The sequence below is a fragment of the Eretmochelys imbricata genome, chromosome 10 (genome assembly GCF_965152235.1).
Source record: "Eretmochelys imbricata isolate rEreImb1 chromosome 10, rEreImb1.hap1, whole genome shotgun sequence".
Classification (NCBI taxonomy): Eukaryota; Metazoa; Chordata; order Testudines; family Cheloniidae; genus Eretmochelys; species Eretmochelys imbricata.
Window position 1 is genome coordinate 19630013 of NC_135581.1, and position 18830 is coordinate 19648842.

Here is an 18830-nt window from a genome sequence, read left to right on the forward strand (position 1 = left end):
TCCCGCATGGCTGCATTTATTGATCACACAGGGCTGACTGATTCTGCCTTTAGTAATGACAGCACTTCATACAGGAAATGTAGAAAGTGCCATTAAACTCGTTAAGGCTCAGTGTAAGATAGTGAAAAGGGTCAAAACACATACCGGAGCATATGAAATACATCATTATGTTTCAACAGGGGATAAACATATCTGGAGGGCAGAAACAAAGAGTGAGCCTAGCTCGGGCGGTGTACAAGAAGGCAGGGGTTTACCTGCTGGATGACCCCCTTTCAGCTGTGGATGCCAAGGTTGGACAGCATATTTTTGAACACGCCATTGGACCCAATGGCTTACTGAAGGACAGGGTATGTAAACAAATTAATATCCCCCACCATCAATAATAAATGAAAAAAATGGTTTTGGTCATCCAGCCTCTTTCAATGCCTGCATTTGGTAGGAATAATCACTAGATCATATCTGTCTGCTCTATGCCCTTGTTGAATATCTACACCGATGGAACCTTGACCACTCCCACAGCCCGATTGCTTGTGCGTTAAAGACTTTGTCGTAATATCTATTCTAAGTGTTTCTCTTCTCTTTCTGAAGGATGCTCTTTGCAGTCCTTATTCTTGTCAGAAACAATCTGAATATCACCTCTCAGTGCAGTAGAGTGGAGAACTGGTCGGTTGTAGGGTAGTTTTGCAATCTATGCTGTGGCATGGACTTTGTTTCATTAGTATAAAGAACAGGAGTACTTGGGGCACCTTAGAGACTAACCAATTTATTTAAGCATAAGCTTTCGTGAGCTACAGCTCACTTCATCGGATGCTTATGCTCAAATAAATTGGTTAGTCTCTAAGGTGGCACAAGTCCTCCTGTTCTTTTTGCGAATACAGACTAACACGGCTGCGACTCTGAACCCTTTCATTAGTATGTAAGTTCTAAGTGCCTGCACTTTGGCACTCTTTTTTAATTGGACAAATATGGAGAAGAGCATTCTGACAAAACCAAGATTAAAGTCCAACATTAATGTGTAAGTAGAATGGATTCTGGAAGTGCTGATTATTAGTCCAGTTAATGTAAGAGTTCAGTAAAAAGCTATATTAAAACAAGCAATCAGTGCTTACAAATGTCAAATTTGTATTCACAATTAGATCTATCAGCCTGTCAGTGTAATTATGAGATTGAAATTCAGAAAGACACACATAGAACTGACTTTATACTTAGTCAGCACTCGCAAAGAGTTTGATTATATATTAGAAAGAGAGACATGGTCGAGTCTTATTTTGAAAAAAATCTTTACTGACTTTACTGACATACAGTTGTGTGGAAATATCCTTGGAATTTCAAATCAAAGGGAAACTTCATAGCAGGTGTAACTTCACTGAAGTTAATGGAGTTGCAGAAGGGATGAATTGGGCTCTAAGACATTCAAGTCAGTGATAATAAATCTGACACAGAATCTGAGGAATGTCATCCAAGTTGAGAGGTTCAGCCTTGGTGGTAACATCAGTGGTGAAACTGACTAGATCCATCGCACTGCCAGAGGCGCTCACCTGTGCAGTCCCTTCAGTAGACAAGACAGGCTGCGCAGGGCAGCAGAAGGCTGGAGCAATCATAACTGATATTTATTTATTTAAAGTAGACTCGTGTTCTGGTGACTCATGCAATCAACATTTTGCCCCAAGTGGACAATATTGTTCTGATGGTGGATGGAGAGATTTCCGAAACTGGCTCCTACCAAGAACTTTTACAGAGAAACGGGGCTTTTGCAGACTTTCTCCATTCATATAACAATGCAGAAGAGAAAGAGGGCTGTGATTTACAAGGTACACCAACTGAATAACTCTCTTTTCAGTTTCATGACTCATGTGTTTTCTGATTAATGAAAGTTGTCTCAGTGGGCTACTGTTCACAGAGGGGAAGAGCAAATGAAAGAGCAGATCAGGAAGAGCCAATCAAACATTAGCTTTTTCCTATTCATGAAATCTCAGGCATTTTCCTATGAGATCCCATACTGCGATGCATCCCACTAAATGGGGCTAATTATGCACAATGCATGAATGCTACCATCTTGTTAGGCAAGGATAATGCTATTAACACACACTTAATGCCTGCACCATCACTGCAGCTTTGCACTTACGTTTATCGGGAGTTCTTTCCAATGACCCCCTCGTTCTCTCAGAGGCTAAACAGAACAAAGGAGGATGAAAGGTATTACAAGAATATTTATTCCACAGCCGCAGGAAGCACCAAGGACGACATCATCGCTGCCAGAAATGCTGTGGCCCCAGGAAAACTCTGCAGGTGAGTGTAGACGTGCCTCAGACACCAAAGCAAGCGCCTGCTCCAAAGCCCCTTCAAGTCAATGGAAAGATTCCTTCTGAGTTCAGTGGAGTTTGGACCAGGCTGTAAATGAATAGGATGTGCACGTGGATGGAATGCATGGCTGTGAACAGGCACCACCACCTGAGCACTTTTAATAATATTTTCTCTATATACTTCCCAAGGGGAGCTGTAAGTTTCCTCCCCAGAGTTCAGATGATGGGCACTTCCATACCATGAGGTTGATAGAGTCACTCCTCTAGTATTAAAACCACAGATCAACCAGCAGCTGTTAAAGGGAGGTAAGAGATGGCAAGGTAAACAAGGAGTACACATTTTTGACTGAAGCCATAGTGGGTTGTCAGTCACAGTAACTGACAGACAGCTCCGGTAGGAGGCAGGTTCAGACCCCATTAACAAGTGAACTGTTATTAGTAAAGATAGAGCGAGGGATCATTTTCTAGGATAAGTTGAAGATAGACTTACAGACTAACACGGCTACCCCCCGATACTTATTTCAGCAAACTTTACTAATAACATTTGATTCGCCAAGGTCATTAGCTCTCACTTATGTGGTGCATCACATAGTTAACTAAATCTTCATTGCTTTTGGATGGTGCTGGATTGACAGCATTAAAGGCTGAAGTCTCGTGGATTATCCTCAGAACAGTAAAAGCACTGGCAGCAGCACTGCAAGCTTCTCTGTATGCAATGTGCCACCTCCCTGCGTGAGAGAGTATTCAGTCTCTGTACCCATTTAATCCTTGGCCTCTCTGCTGAGACTCCACAGTAGCTGCGAGTTTGGGGAATGTGAACATCTGTCCACTGGGAAACAGACCGAGACCAAACATTTAATCCAATCCACAGTTGGATGCTAAGAAGTTTTGTTCATCACCAATCTGTTCCGGATTCACACTGCTGGAGGTGTGCCCTGAATGCAAGGAATGCTCTGAGTAATTCCGTGAACCAGAGAAACCACAGCCCTCTAAGTAAGGCTTAAAAACTTCATGGTCTGGGATAAAAAATAATGGTGTTTGTTTTGCTTTTATAAATTGACAGATCTTCTATTATGAGAGATGGAGCCCAAGCCATAAATCAAGACTGCACAGCTGCTGCAGCCCCAAAAGATGTAGGAAGATTAACAGAAGGGGAGAAAGTTCAAACCAGCAGGGTAACTGCAGCAATTCCTTGTTAGAGTAATGAAATGTACAATAAACCTGTCACTGCAACAGGAACTTATACTAGGATCCGTATCTGGTATAAGTCAGCATAACACCATGCAAGTCAGAGTGACACCAATTTGCACCAGTTGAAGGTCTGGTCCTATTCAATTCTATTTTGTGTAGCATCTTTCATACAAGCCGTATCCCCAAAAATGCTTTATAGAGCTAAAGTGTATCTAGAAAATTAGAATAAAACAGCAAGAGAGGGAGAGAAAATTGTAGAGATGAGGAGGAAAGTCTTTCCATTATGATGGGTGGAGAGATACAAGGCTGTTTCAAGTGGCTTGTGCTGCAGAGGAAAAGTCTTTTGAGTCAACCGGGGGGAAGTGGTGAGGCAAGTGACAGGAGACTCATAAGGTCGGATAAGGTTCATGGAGGGCAGTTGAACCATGTCCTGAAATGTATGGTTAGAAGTGATGATGTTGCTCTTCCATGGCTGCGGGTGAAGGTAGAGATGGGTCTTGTAGAGGTCAAAACCCAGGTGAGAGGATACAGGCATGGATGAAGATTTCAGCAGAAATGGAGTCCAGAGCACGGTATACGTGGGCCATGGGGGGGTGATGAGGAGGAGACTTAGAAGATGTGGGAGGGGAAAGAATAGTCAGGGTCAAAGGTTTAAACCCAGTTACAGAGAACAGAGGCAAATGGGAGGTCTAAGTACCAAAGGGGGATGGAGTTGTGTTTAAGGAGAGTCGTGTCCGAGGGAAGCACATTCAAAAGATGTTGCTTTCACCTTAAGGGCCAGATGGCAATCCCTGCACTCCTGCTGGTGATCAGTTACTCACATGAGTAGTTAATGGGTCTTGTCAAATAATCACTCACCAATGGGAATAAAGTGGATCATAATATGGCTCAAAGAGATAGTAACATTCGTTACTGCAAATAATGATACTTTCAGCCCACTAAGCATTTGTACATTGTTTGCATACCTTGGTTAAAGCCTTGAGCTTGGTCAATATGGCTTCAAATTATTCATCCTGCATTGATAGGACAAAGATTAATGAGGCTGTCATGGTATGCGATGCGTAACAGAGAACATACACCATACAGCATTCCTTCGCTTAGGAACAGACCGCTTAATAAGCCTGACTCTTTCTTCCCTCCTTCTTTTTGATTGCTTCACTCCAGGTCAATATTTCCATTTATCTGGACTACCTGAGGACCACAGGGCCTCTGATCTGTTTGTACATTGTGCTCTTGTTCATGTGTCAGCAAGCTGCCTCATTTTGTCATGGTTACTGGCTCAGCATGTGGGCAGATGACCCTGTTCATAACAGAACGCAGCAGCACACAGAGCTGCGAGTTGGAGTCTTCGGTGTTCTTGGAGTCCTTCAAGGTTTGCTTGACCTGGTCACCTAATTCTTCTGCATATCATTTGCCTCCCTCTTTCCCATTCCCAGGAAATTTTCCCATCATACAAACTTTGGCATGTCCTAGATGTGCTAGTCTGCTGGACTTTTGGCAACAAATGAAAAGGCTTGGCACAGAACCTAAAAAAACAGGTTCTGACACACATTTGCACAATGTGAACTGATTTTTTTGATGGTTTTTTTTTTTGTTATGGTATCTGAACAATATTCCCAGTGTCACTGCATAAAACTCTGGCTTGCTTGTGTGTGCACTGAGTTCTTCTCTCTAGTGTGCATTGCAACTGAGCATGATGGGTGGTTCCCCCATCTTTAGCCAGCCTGCCTCTCTTTGTCAGAACTGTATGATCTGGTACCCATGAAAAATTCACATGTTGGGGGAGACTATGATGTCAGTTTCACTTTTCCATCTCTCCCAATTTCATTCACTACTCCCCCTTTATCTCCCCTCCCCTCCTCTTACTCCCTTCCCATCCTCTCTTCACTCAAATCATAACTTAGCCAAATTAAAATCTCATTTCTCAATGAGGGCCAGATTTAATTTTTTTACAGCCCTAGGCCTTTTGGATCTAAAAAGTTGTTAGAAAAAGGCTGCAAAAATTTGTATTATTTGAAATGTGTACATTGTTTAATTCTTCTCCTAATCAAATATAGCTAAAATGTTTTGCTGAAACTTTCAACAACAAAAAATCAGTTTAGGGAAGAAACAAAATCTGAAAAATGTAAGCCCAAGTGATGAGAGTTTTGAACTAGTTAAAACAGGGGATTAGAATAGAAGCTGTTAGTCAACCTTAACTATAGCACTGTTCTTGCTGTAATAGTGAATCTGTAACTGGATACATGGGAGTCTACCCAACTCAAGAGAGTTAATTTAATTCAGCATAATCCCAGTTATGTGTACCATTCACTGGAGAACATAGGGCTATCTATCTTCAGGGCTGTTTGGTAGGAGACAGAACTAGCTGTTCAATCAAATTTACACGTGCTGATGCCCATTCTATGGCTATTCTGCAGACACAAGCCCTTGGGCTCTGAAGTGACAGTTAGACTGTAAACCCCTTGGTGCAGGGATTGTGTGTTTGTTCTGTGTTTGCACACTGCCAAACACAATGAGCTCCTGGTTCATGACTGGGGCTCCGAGACACCAACTCAATATAAATAAAAAAATAGCAATAATAATAGACCAGCACCTTTCACCAGCACCAAAGTCACATTCAAGAAAAACTCCCCTTAATGTGCTTTCAGCTGAGAAATCAGAGTCCAGGTTGTGTGACTTCCCTTCCCTTCCATTGCAGCCATTGGCAAATTCGGATCAACTGCAGCCGTCCTGCTAGGAGGAGTGATTGCATCACACAAGCTCTTTCAGCAGTTACTGGAGAACGTTGCCAGATCCCCAATGATGTTCTTTGAGCAGACGCCCATCGGAAACTTGCTGAACCGATTCTCCAAAGAAACTGATGCCATTGATTCCATTATCCCCGATAAACTGAAGTCCCTGCTGGGATTCTTGTTCAGTTTACTGGAGATCTACATAGTTGTTCTAGTGGCCACGCCAATAGCGGTGGTGGCAATAATTCCACTGACAGTGCTGTATGCCGTGTTCCAGGTAGGATTTTGAGATACATGGCTGATCTAAACCACCTACACCCTTTCCTGCAGGAACCTGCTCCCATTGAACCAGACCAAGACTGTTCTGAGGGGCTGAAATTTTCAGTCAGTGTTTTTTCACCTCTGATTTCATGCCAGAACCAAAACCACCAGTCACTAATCTTAGGAAGAGAGTCTTCCCACAGAATCCAGGCTCCCAGTATCGGTCTCCAAAGCCTTACTAGAAGGCCTGAGATATCATGATGGAACATGGTGGAGATTCCTGATTGACATCAGTGTAAAGGAGATCAGACTAAGGCCCAAAGTGTTTTTCCTCTTCTTCAGTCTTCCTGTGCCACCTTTAACATAAAAGGTGTGTCAGAGAGGCAGCTGCTTTTCAGTGCACCCATTTATTCTCCCAGTCTGGTTCTCTGAAATGTCGTAACTTTGCCAGGGAGGACTGGGGGCAGAGGAGGGGGTTCGTCGGGGAATATCAAAAATCTTGAGTACTTTTTCTGTAACAAGTAAATTAAGATCAGTCTGCTTTGCTACTTTAATGACTAAGGCAGGTAAACAACAAGGGATTCATCAAGAAATCCCACCTGAGCAGGGAAGGATGGGATTGAAGCAGTCAGTACCACCCTGCAGTTCCATTCACACCATGGTATTCTGCTATCGGTGTACCAGTTACACAGGACATAATGAAATGGGCCAGATTATTTCCTGCCCCATCACAGCGCCATGCAGCACTTCAGACTATTCTTTCTGGAGAGCTCTGCTTGACCTGGTACACTCAGTTTGCAGCAAGACACCCTGCTCTCGGGCATAGTCTTTTGCACTGGGTGAATAGCAACCTACAGCTTAGGAGAACCAATCTACAGTCTTGAACTAGAGGCAAAGTTTAAGAGATCAGGAGAGATTTTAAAATGGAGGAAGTATAGAAATGATGGGTGAGATCCTGACCCCCTGCTCTGGCTTAAAACAGCCAGAACCAGGGCTTTTAGGACCCAGAGATTGCCCCAATGCAGGTATGTGGAGCACAGCCCTACAGCTGCTCTCCGAGGACTCTTTCACAAATCCTGGCATAGGGGGCATGCCAGGGGGATGGGACTGCAGCATGCAGCACTGTGGAGATTCCAGGTAGTGCTGCAACCCATAGGGCAACCTGGAGAGGCTGCCAGAACTTAGACAGTGCCCCCAAGGACACAAAGGCCTCCTTATACCCCAGTCTCCCAGGCTACAAGTTCTACGCCGTGCCTCTTAAAGGCACGTTATCTCACCCAATAAACACATGCTGCCCGCACATTAGGTTTTGTAACATCAGGTTAATGTGCACTACTGTATTTTTGCATCATTTCTAATTTTCTGAACGTGATCAGTTCGTCTGATGAATTAGCCTAGTGGGGGAAACATACTGGTAATCACATATCCTTTCCATTTCCCTCTGTCTCAGAACTTCTACGTTGCCACCTCCTGCCAGCTGAGACGCCTGGAAGCTGCGAGTCGCTCGCCCATCTATTCCCACATTTCAGAGACGTTCCAAGGGAGCAGCGTGATTCGTGCTTACAAGGAGCAACCGAGGTTTATTTTACAGAATGATTCCAGAGTGGATGAGAACCAGAGAACATGCTTCCCTGGGGTCGTCGCTGACAGGTATGGAGGTGCAAATGTAGGGAACACAATCATGTTATTCTCATGAAGCTAGAGGTTAGTGCAACCCTTCTGCCAGGTGGAGTCGACAGCAACAAGGGCTGGGTTCAATATCACAGGGTTTCTCTTAACAAAAGACAATAGAACCGGCTTGAGTCCCCACTCAGTAATCTGGGAAAGCTAAACACCACTCCCCCTTGGTGCCTCTAAGTGGCGGTACTTCCCCTCTCGCCAGCTGTGGCAGGGTGATCACCCCACCATGCTTCGAAGGGCTTAAAACAGCCGTAAGAGGGCTGTAGCTGGAGGAAAGCTAAGCAGATCAGGGGAAGTAGCCACAGGTGGAGCCATGCCCCAATCAGGCCACAGCTGGCCCTATGAGAAGGCTATTAGCCAGGAGCTGAGGGAGACTCTCTCTAGCTACATGGAGAGAGGAGGACCTGGCTGCCTGGGAAGCTAAGGTGGGTACCTAGTGCTGGGGAAGGGCAGAAGGAGCTGGGGAGCTCCAGCCTAGTAGAGTCCCAGGCTGCAGGCCAAAGGAAAGGCCCATGAAAGGGTACTAAGGCTGCAGAGGAGCAGCCCAGACCTAGACAGAGGCAGCTGGTTCGACCCCCGTTGCCGATGATGAGTGGTACTGACTGCAGTCTGCCCCAGGGAGTGGGGGCTAGATGATGACTTACAGTAGCCACTGAGACAAGGGAGGGATGGGGGTTGAGGGGGGTTTCTCGGGGAGGGGATACCCAGACTGAGGGGGCACTGCTAGGGGGCAGAACCCTAATCTAGAAGGGCACCGGGGTCTGGGAGGGGCACAGCGGCAGGCGAGACACCGACCAGCAGAGGGTGCTCCTGGCTGAAGAGAGCTAATTCCCGGGACAACCAGGAGGAGGTGCCACAGCCGTGAGTTGTCACCCTGTCACACCAGCACTGAGTCTGTGTACAACAAAATACAACTTTGATTAAAAGGGAAAAGAGGGTCCAACATTAAATTTGAGAAAACACCACAACCTCAATACAAAAGCATGTGACCATATGCAAACACTCCCCCCACAGTGTGTTGGGCAGCATCCTTTGCCTCAGTTTCTCCCTTTGTGGTGTGAAAATCTGTGACTGGAGTCCCAGGGGAGCCAACTGAGGTCACTCAGTTAGGATGAACAGCAAAGAATGGGGCAGACAATCCCCAAAGCTGGTGGATTTCCAATGCTTAGATTCACCAACCCAGCATAAAACATCTTCTATGATACCTCGGTGGTTACCCAGAAGCCAACACCACAGCCTTAGTTCTCCACCCAGATACCACATCACATTTGATTTGGATTACTGAAAATCTTAAATCATATAAAAAGGTTCTACCAATCCCAAATGATCGGACACATTACCTCCCAGGTTAATGAATATTTCAGGTCTTACCCAAATACACGCTTACAGCCAATTCTTATTAACTAAACTAAAATTTATTAAGAAAAGAGTATGGTTAAAAGATCAGTATACATACAAACATGAGTACCGTTCTTGAGATCAAATTCATAGCAGAGATGGTGAGCTTTGTAATTAAAGAGTTCTTTCAGAAATATTCCATAGGTTATAGTCCAATGTTCATATTCAGGGTGATTCCAGATTAGGACTGGAGATCTCAATTTTGGGCTTAAATTTCCCCTGCATGAAGCATCAAGCAGATCTGAGATCCAAAGGATTGGGACCCAAGGCATCTTTATACCGTTTCAGGCCTTCTTTGACAGGTCAGCGTCCTTCAGCGAACAATAGGCAATCATGGGGATTTTGAAGTAGACCTGTTTCTTAAACATTGCCGGTAATTAGCCACACAGATTAACAGATGATTTGATATACATTTCAAAGAGTGATGAATACAGTGATGTTACTATGTTTACAGTTCATTTAAATGTTAATATGTCCTTTTGATCTCTGAATCAATAGCTATAGAGACAGACAGGAACTGTCTGTTTACATGGCTAATGTGCTACAAGACTTAAGTACACACACATGTTTAGTATCACCTCCAATTCTCTAATAATACAGGTTTGCATTTCAAAGTTCTAGCTTATCTAGCATGGAGTGGCCCTAATTACCTTTCACATACTTTAACACGTCTCTAATGGTTGACTTTGGGCCATTTATCTTGCAAGCTGCTTAACCCTATCTGGCCACGTGTCATACTTGATATAAGATTCGTTGCAATTATATAACAATGGTAGCAACTGTGATTTTGCATGGTCATATTTTAATCAGATAACGTCACAAAGTCCAATGAACAAATGTCCCTTAACACACCACTCCCCTTTCCCTCCCTGGCACCCCACTCACAGTTGATGGTCCTTGGTTAGCAAAGACCCAGAGTTCAGAGGTGCATTCATGAGGGGGTGGGGTTCACCACTCTCTGCTGCTGCTAGTCGCCTCCCACTGCTACCTCTGTCTCTCTGCCGCCACTCCCACTGTCCGCCATCTCGGTGCTGCTGAGCTTCTGCAGTGTCACATTCTGAGGTTCCACCACTTCACCCAGCTCTCAGTGATTTCAGCAGGTAGCAGGGGACCTCACTGCCAGGGCAGTTTCTGTGTTGCCTTTACCTGTTCCCACACAAGATCCAGGGCTTAGCCTTACACTTGCTCAGCAGTGAGGACAAGCTTTAGGAATCACCACCTGGAAACAAGGCCTCTTAATTGAGTCTAAGCAGCTCTGTCATTAAACGCTGGAGAGGGGAAGGTCAAAAAGTGTCTAGGACTCTTTAGGCAGCGTCCACGCTACCAGTTAGGAACACTTGTCCTCATCCACTCATCACTGGAATTTGGCATCCTACCCCCTGCTTAGCAAGAGAGGTTCAGTTTAGGGTGATCCCCTCAGTCAGGGCATGCTAAGCACAGTTCTGCTGCCCTTTACTCATACAATATGGATTACAACATTTCATTATCCCTGCATTTGAATACTAGAGTGATTTGTAACCCAAACCAGCCAAAATTGATCACTTTGGCAAAGCAGCTCCATCATGCTGGGCACTGAGGCAGAGCAGGCATGTCTATGCAAACAAGCTCTGATCTTGAAGTCTCGCCCCCCACCCCTAGTGCATCACTAGATGTCGGGGGGGGAACTCCTTCAGACCCAGCTTACATCAGAACTAACGCCAAGGGATGAGCCATTCGTGGCTGGTGCCAGGCTCAGAGCAACAATTCCAGGCTCTGAACCAAAGCTGCTCAGTGGAAAAGCTGTGGCACAGAGCATGGGCCATTTACAGACCAGCACGGCTGTCAATTCCAGAGGCTTGCTAGTGGTTATGGGAAAAAGCCAACCCCATGATCATAATGACCTTATTTAACACCCTTTCCGGAGAAGGCTCCAAAACCATTTTACAAAAATAGTTGCAGATGGTATATGAAATTGAGAGGAAACAAGAACATAAAGAGAATGGAGGTGGGCTAAATCCTCTCCTCTTTGCTTGCAGGTGGCTTGCTACAAACCTAGAGTTTCTAGGTAATGGTATCGTGTTGTTTGCAGCCCTGTTTGCTGTGATTAGCAAAACACATCTTAGTCCAGGGATTGTTGGCTTTTCCATTTCGGGTGCTCTTCAGGTAATGCAAAGCAGCAGTGCATGATTTTGCTATCTCATCAGAAGGGACTGTCAGGTTACAAATCATTTTTTAAAATCCTTACCTCTACCACAAATAACTCTGTAAGGATCCAATCCTGCAGCCCTCAGTCATTTGATTAGCACATAGATTGCTAGCATCAGGCTCTAGAGAATTAAAACTGGAAGAATTTTAAAGACCATAATTTCCTTTCTACTAGTTGTGCCGTTTATGTTGGACATTTCTCAGCTTGGACAATGAGAATAGATTAACCAGCCTCCTATTCTTAAGATTTCCTAGGCAATATCAAACTCTCAAGTACCAGCACAATTGTGCAACATTTGAGTTGCAAATACTGGAAGGGAATTTTTTATTATTGTAAACAAGATGCTTCCATTGACTTTTGAAAAAAAGCTTGGAAATATTTCTATTCCTTTCCAGATATTAAGCTAGTTTTTATAGACTTCCTTATTTTTTTAGTCTCAGTAACCCTGTCACCATTATTTATAGACTATAGGACCTTACAGAGAACGAGTCTCAAATACATGCAACATCCATCTTGTTCATTTGAATTTAAGCTTAAATGGTCACTGTAGTTTAACAGCCAAATGGTTTTCTTCAGTGTCTATTTTCCATGTTCATGTGACTAGTTGCAGATTATCTTGAACTGTTTTCATCTTACTTTTAAGAGCTGGAAGACAGACAGGCAGTAACATCTAATTCTTGGTAAATTGGCACGAAGGTAGCCTCAGGGCGAACTGACAAAGCTCCTCCAACGTGGCCTGGCAAAATTTCATGTTCCCTTTTCCAGAGAGGCCTGGTGTCATCAGGATTTATTTTATTTTATTTTGTCTTGCAAAACAAATTTGTAGACACTCTCTTAATAGCTTATCCCAGGAGGTCCCCTGTGCAAACACTGGGCCTGATCCTACAAAGTGCCAAGTACTTTGTAAGAACAGGGTCAAAGTCTGTATTTCATTTCTAGCCAGTCCTCTTTCCTTTTGTAGATAACGGGCATTTTGAACTGGATGGTGCGCTCCTGGACAGAAATAGAAAACAACATTGTTTCCGTGGAGAGAGTGAGAGAGTATTCAAAAACTCCAAAAGAGGTAACTAACCAACCATTGTTCTCACCCTTTGAACTGGAATTTGTCACAAACCAGATCAGCAATTTTTCTATTTGAAGGATCAACACCTCCCCATTTTAATTCCCAGAGACCCGGTTAGGTTACTTTAAAATAACTAGGTGTTCTTTATAACCTCTGCTTAATTTATTTCCTTAAACCAGTGAAGCTGTAGTTGGCATTTTAAAAAAAGTATAATTTGTTAACAGTTATCACATCCACGGAATACACTGTAAGGTTTTCTCCATGCTTAGAATAGGGGCTAATTGTGGCATCTCAGATCTGATGTTATAAGTGTTGACAGTTGCTGGCCTTTTAATGACTGAGAATCTCAACAATCATTAAAAATGAACAGGTACTATCTCTTCATGTTTATCATATCACCACAGATTGAACTGAGAGTGTCAGAGCAGATTTTCACAAAGGGACATTTGTGAGGATCTATTAATCTGAGTATAGTTAGAACGGTCTGTATGGTTTCCTGATAATGTAATCTGCAAAAAGAAAAGGAGTACTTGTGGCACCTTAGAGACTAACCAATTTATTTGAAGCTTATGCTCAAATAAATTGGTTAGTCTCTAAGGTGCCACAAGTACTCCTTTTCTTTTTGCGAATACAGACTAACACGGCTGTTACTCTGAAACCTGTAATTAATCTGATGTGCATACAAATGCTGATACCCAAACTTCAGTTAATAAAGTAATCTGGATTTTTGCATAAAGAAACTAATTTTAATTTCAACAATTCCTGTATGAAGAATAAATGCTGCCTCTAAAGAAGCTTGTAAAGAGAGATCCAGAAAGAATGTTTACACGCATGCTTTGAGAAGTTTTCCATTTTGATTATAGCCATATTACTTGAAGTCTTAAAACAGCTTACGAAGGTGCTGTTTGTTTCTCTTTTACACAGGCTCCCTGGACTCTGGGCAGTAATTCTGCAAGTCAGGCTTGGCCAACTGAAGCAGCAATTGAATTTAGAAACTATAGTGTGCAGTACAGGCCAAATTTAGAGTTCGCACTGAAAAACATCAATATAAAAATAAATGGGCAAGAGAAGGTAAGCAAGGCCATTTATTTCTTTGGAGCTGCAAGTGTGAATAGTGCTTTACAATAGGCAGCTGCTACAAAACTGAAAACAACCCCTGTCTCAAAGAGTTTAAGGCTTGAACACACAGGATGTTTGGCCTTCATAGTCTCCTAGCGCACTGAGGAACCCCTTCTTAATATATGGCTTAGTTTTCAGTTTTGATGCTGTGTGTTAGGAATTCTGGTGAGTCAGATCCTGTTATTTTATACGAAGTTGGCAGAGCAGCTCTAAAGGAATTTGATGTTTATTTTAATCTAGTATAACATCAAAGCTCCTTTATATTTGGCAGCTATTCGTTTTTTTCTCCATCTAAGGCTTTTAATGATTTCCCTCTCCAATAAAAAAACAATTGGAAAGTTCCCTATGGGTTGTTACCCAACTGTAAGAATGTTAGGTGAATATATTGACAATGTGAGGCCAAAGGTTCTTGGAGAAACAGTCAGATCCCTCCAACTCACATGTGTCCTGGTCCTAATGATTATGTGTTGAATTTATGCTGGAATCCACATGGCTGATCATGTGTACCCCCAAACTGTAACCAAAAGTGATGCCAATTCATGCCAGTCCTCAACAGCTATTCCATGAGGCTGCATTGAAAAGGAATTAAATCCCCTGGCCTGGAACAGGAAAGACTGGCAGATATTGCAGCCAGGATCTACATAGGATAGGCTGTTAGACACAGATCCACTTGTCTTCTCCACCATTAAGCAAAGGAATAGTGCCTTTACTTTGTAATCTGATGAAAGATATTGGATGGCTCTCAAAGAGGCCCAAGGAGAGCAGCAGATGAAGGGAGAATAGCTTGTAGCTGAAAAATGCAAAGGAAAGTTATAAGTCCATGTGTCAGCACCACCACTGTATCCAGGGCATGGAACTGAAGGAATAAGTGCTTAATGAGGTGTTTTTCTCTGACTGATATGGTCAAAGGCTGGACAAATTTAACCAGTAGTTTGTTACCTGGCAATTCCATGGTCCTAAAATTTAACTATGGCTATGAGCCAAATGGTGTAAAACATACATCCTAAACCTTGGCCATTATCTTTGAAAACTCATGGTGATCAGGGGAGGTCCCAGATGACTGGAAAAAGGCTAATGTAGTGCCCATCTTTAAAAAAAGGGAAGGAGGATCATCCTGGGAACTGCAGGCCAGTCAGCCGCACCTCAGTCCCTGGAAAAATCATGGAGCAGGTCCTCAAGGAATCAATTCTGAAGCACTTAGGAGGAGAGGAAAGTGATCAGGAACAGTCAGCATGGATTCACCAAGGGCAAGTCATGCCTGACTAATCTAATTGCCTTCTATGTCGAGATAACTGGCTCTGTGGATGAGGGGAAAGCAGTGGACGTGTTGTTCCTTGACTTTAGCAAAGCTTTTGACACGGTCTCCCACAGTATTCTTGCCAGCAAGTTAAAGAAGTATGGGCTGGATGAATGGACTATAAGGTGGATAGAAAGCTGGCTAGATTGTCGGGCTCAACGGGTAATGATCAATGGCTCCATGTTGAGTTGGCAGCCAGTATCGAATGGAGTGCCCCAAGGGTCGGTCCTCGGACCGGTTTTGTTCAATATCTTCATTAATGATCTGGAGAATGATGTGGATTGCACCCTCAGCAAGTTTGCAGATGACACTAAACTGGGAGGAGAGGTAGTTATGCTGGAGGGTAAGGATAGATACAGAGGGACAAATTAGACAAATTAGAGGATTGGGCCAAAAGAAATCTGATGAAGTTCAAAAAGGACAAGTGCAGAGTCCTGCACTTAGGACGGAAGAATCCCATGCACCGCTACAGACTAGGCACCGAATGGCTCGGCAGCAGTTCTGCAGAAAAGGACCTAGGGGTTACAGTGGACGAGAAGCTGGATGAGAGTCAACAGTGTGCTGTTGTTGCCAAGAAGGCCAATGGCATTTTGGGATGTATAAGTAGGGGCATTGCCAGCAGATCGAGGGACGTGATGGTTCCCCTCTATTCGACATTGGTGAGGCCTCATCTGGGAGTACTGTGTCCAGTTTTGGGCTCCACACTACAAAAAGGATGTGGAAAAAAATTGGAAAACGTCCAGCGGAGGGCAACAAAAATGATTAGGGGACTGGAACACATGACTTATGAGGAGAGGCTGAGGGAACTGGGATTGTTTAGTCTGCAGAAGAGAAGAATGAGGGGGGATTTGATAGCTGCTTTCAACTACCTAAAGGGGGTTCCAAAGAGGATGGATCTAGACTGTTCTCAGTGGTAGCAGATGACAGAACAAAGAGTAATGGTCTCAAGTTGCAGTGGGGGAGGTTTAGGTTGGATATTAGGAAAAACTTTTTCACTAGGAGGGTGGTGAAACACTGGAATGCGTTACCTAGGGAGGTGGTGGAATCTCCTTCCTTAGGAATTTTTAAGGTCAGGCTTGACAAAGCCCTGGCTAGGATGATTTAGTTGGGGATTGGTCCTGCTTTGAGCAGGGGGTTGGACTAGATGACCTCCTGAGGTCCCTTCTAACCCTGATATTCTCTGATTCTAACCTTCATTGTATTTTTTTAGATTGGCATAGCTGGAAGAACAGGAGCTGGGAAATCAACTCTTGCCATGGGTCTTCTGAGATTAATAGAAGCTGCAGAAGGCAAGATCTTAATTGATGGAGTGAATATTGCCCAAATAGGCCTCCAGGATCTTAGAGCCAAAATAACTATTATCCCCCAGGTATGAAGTTAATTTCTAAAGGCATTTATCAATTCTGTAGGGTATTTCCATTTATGTCCATGACACGCAGGAAGGCTTAAACAGGTCACAGAGAGGTAAATTCATTGCTTTTAAAAGGTAAAAGTAACCACTGTAACCACACTGAGATCTTCCACATAACACTGGCTGTAGCATTTTGCCCTGGGATTCCTGCAGTGGAAGGAAGTTAAGGAGCTATGTTGTTTTGTAACAATCATTTCAAGAATCTTTTATGCTGTCTCTATACTCAGGATCCAGTTTTGTTTGCTGGTTCTCTACGAATGAACCTCGATCCTTTTAACCAGCACTCGGATGAAGCCATTTGGACAGTTTTGGAACTGATTCAGCTCAAGAACTTCGTATTGGAGCTGCCTGATCAATTGAACCATGAGTGCTCTGAGCGAGGGGAAAACCTGAGGTACCATAAATGCAAAAAGAGAAAGGCAGTGCACATTGTGTCTGAGGGTCGGAGGGTGCACAATTAGTAAAAGGTCCTAAATTAAGTTAATAAACGTAAACAGAAAAATCTAATTTAGTAAAACAAAGCAATAGTCAGCACAGAGCCATCTTGCTGTAGCAGTATAATCCTTAGCACTGTGGAACTGCTTAGACTGTAAACTCTCTTGGGGGTGGAGGGCAGTCTGTTCCGTGTTTGTACAACACCTAGCACCGTGGGCTCCTGGCCCAGGACGGGGGCTCCTGGATGCTACTGCAATACAAATAATCCCCTCGTTTCTTTGGCTCGCTTCATGCTGCTCTCTGCAGTGCTACCAGCACCACGTGTTGCACATGGGGCCCCTCGGTCTTCGCCCCAGAACCAGACCAGGTGCACTCCAGACATTCCCAGCGCCTGCCTCACTGGAGAAAGGCAGCCAGCAGCTGCTATGCTGTTTTCAGACTCATCATTGCTTTGCACAGGGGGTTGCACTAGATGACCTCCTGAAGTCTCTTCCAACCCTAATCTTCTATGATTAAACCTGAGGAAAAGCAACAGCCTGTTAGTTCACCACCTGCCCTTCTTGCTTTCAGTGTTGGTCAGAAGCAGCTCGTTTGTCTGGCCAGGGCACTCCTGCGGAAAGCCCAAATCCTGGTGCTAGATGAGGCCACTGCAGCGGTGGATCTGGAAATTGATCTTCAGATTCAATCGACCATAAGGACTCAGTTCAAAGAGTGGACTGTGTTAACAATAGCTCACCGTATAAACACCATTCTAGATTACGACAGGTAACCTTTCACTGGCATAGTTGTTCATGTTCATTTTCACAAGGCTAGAGAAAGACAGAGGCAGGCTTTATAAACTGGACAGAACCCGTAGCATTTTAGAGAGTGACATCTCCTTGGAGCCACTTAGGTCTCATTTCTGTCTATTTTTTGTTTACCTCATTCAAGGCTCTGCTTAGGATGGGCCTTCTTGCCATTAACCACGGGTTAATCAGAGGGAAAGTGAGATCCGTGTCCATTTTGTGCTCTACATAGCCCTTTTTTGCCCACTCACAGATAAATCATAACTGCTGAATGTCTCCTCACTGGAGCTCCTCTCCCCTGCTCGGTTACAACTCGGTGGTTTGGAGTTAAACCAAAGAATTAAAGTCCAGATTTACTCCATTCCTAGTCTCTCCAAGGGAGTATCCCATCATGAGTAGCTCTCTTCAGAAGCCCACTATCCTACAAATGGTTCCAAGAAACAACCCTGGGGGGTATAGGGGTGGAACTGAGGCATGCTCGAATAATGGCAGCTTAGATATTGTTTGAGTTCAGTGTGACTGTTGTGTATCCTAGTGCTTACATTGCTTTTTTAATATTCACAGGATTTGTGTCTTGGAAAACGGTCAGGTTGCTGAATTTGATTCTCCAGAGAAATTAATAGCTCAGAAGGGACTGTTCTACAGACTGGTTGAAGAATCAGGCCTTGTCTGATTGTCACCCAAGGAAGACACCATACTACCAGCATCATCTGAGAGAACAGATCTGTTCTTAATTCAGCTACATCGGTTTGGCTAGAAAATGCCTGATATGTAACCAAATCTTATTTGAAACTGAGCCCCAAACGACACTGGATATGTGAAGGGAAACTGCCTTGGTGTATTTGGAAAATAATACATCTATGCCAGTGTATATCATAGGCTATAGCTGAGATGGTGGCTATGGAGAAAGAGTCCTGTTTTCACGTTCAGTCATTGGAGCATATTAAATTATGGTTGCAACTGAATGTTA

General features: G+C 43.8%; 1 protein-coding gene across 1 annotated transcript in view; it reads left to right on the top strand.

Annotated features, from left to right (window-relative positions):
- The window catches only part of ABCC6 (ATP binding cassette subfamily C member 6), a 47097-nt gene extending 28564 nt beyond the window's left edge, over positions 1-18533 (top strand). Inside the window, 14 exon segments of the mRNA XM_077827757.1 lie at positions 180-347; positions 1628-1811; positions 2223-2289; positions 3367-3478; positions 4659-4866; positions 6193-6503; positions 7938-8137; positions 11581-11707; positions 12712-12813; positions 13738-13884; positions 16440-16598; positions 16868-17034; positions 17646-17840; positions 18425-18533. Of these exon segments, the coding sequence (XP_077683883.1) occupies positions 180-347; positions 1628-1811; positions 2223-2289; positions 3367-3478; positions 4659-4866; positions 6193-6503; positions 7938-8137; positions 11581-11707; positions 12712-12813; positions 13738-13884; positions 16440-16598; positions 16868-17034; positions 17646-17840; positions 18425-18533 (2256 nt within the window).
- The last annotated feature ends 297 nt before the right edge of the window (positions 18534-18830 follow it).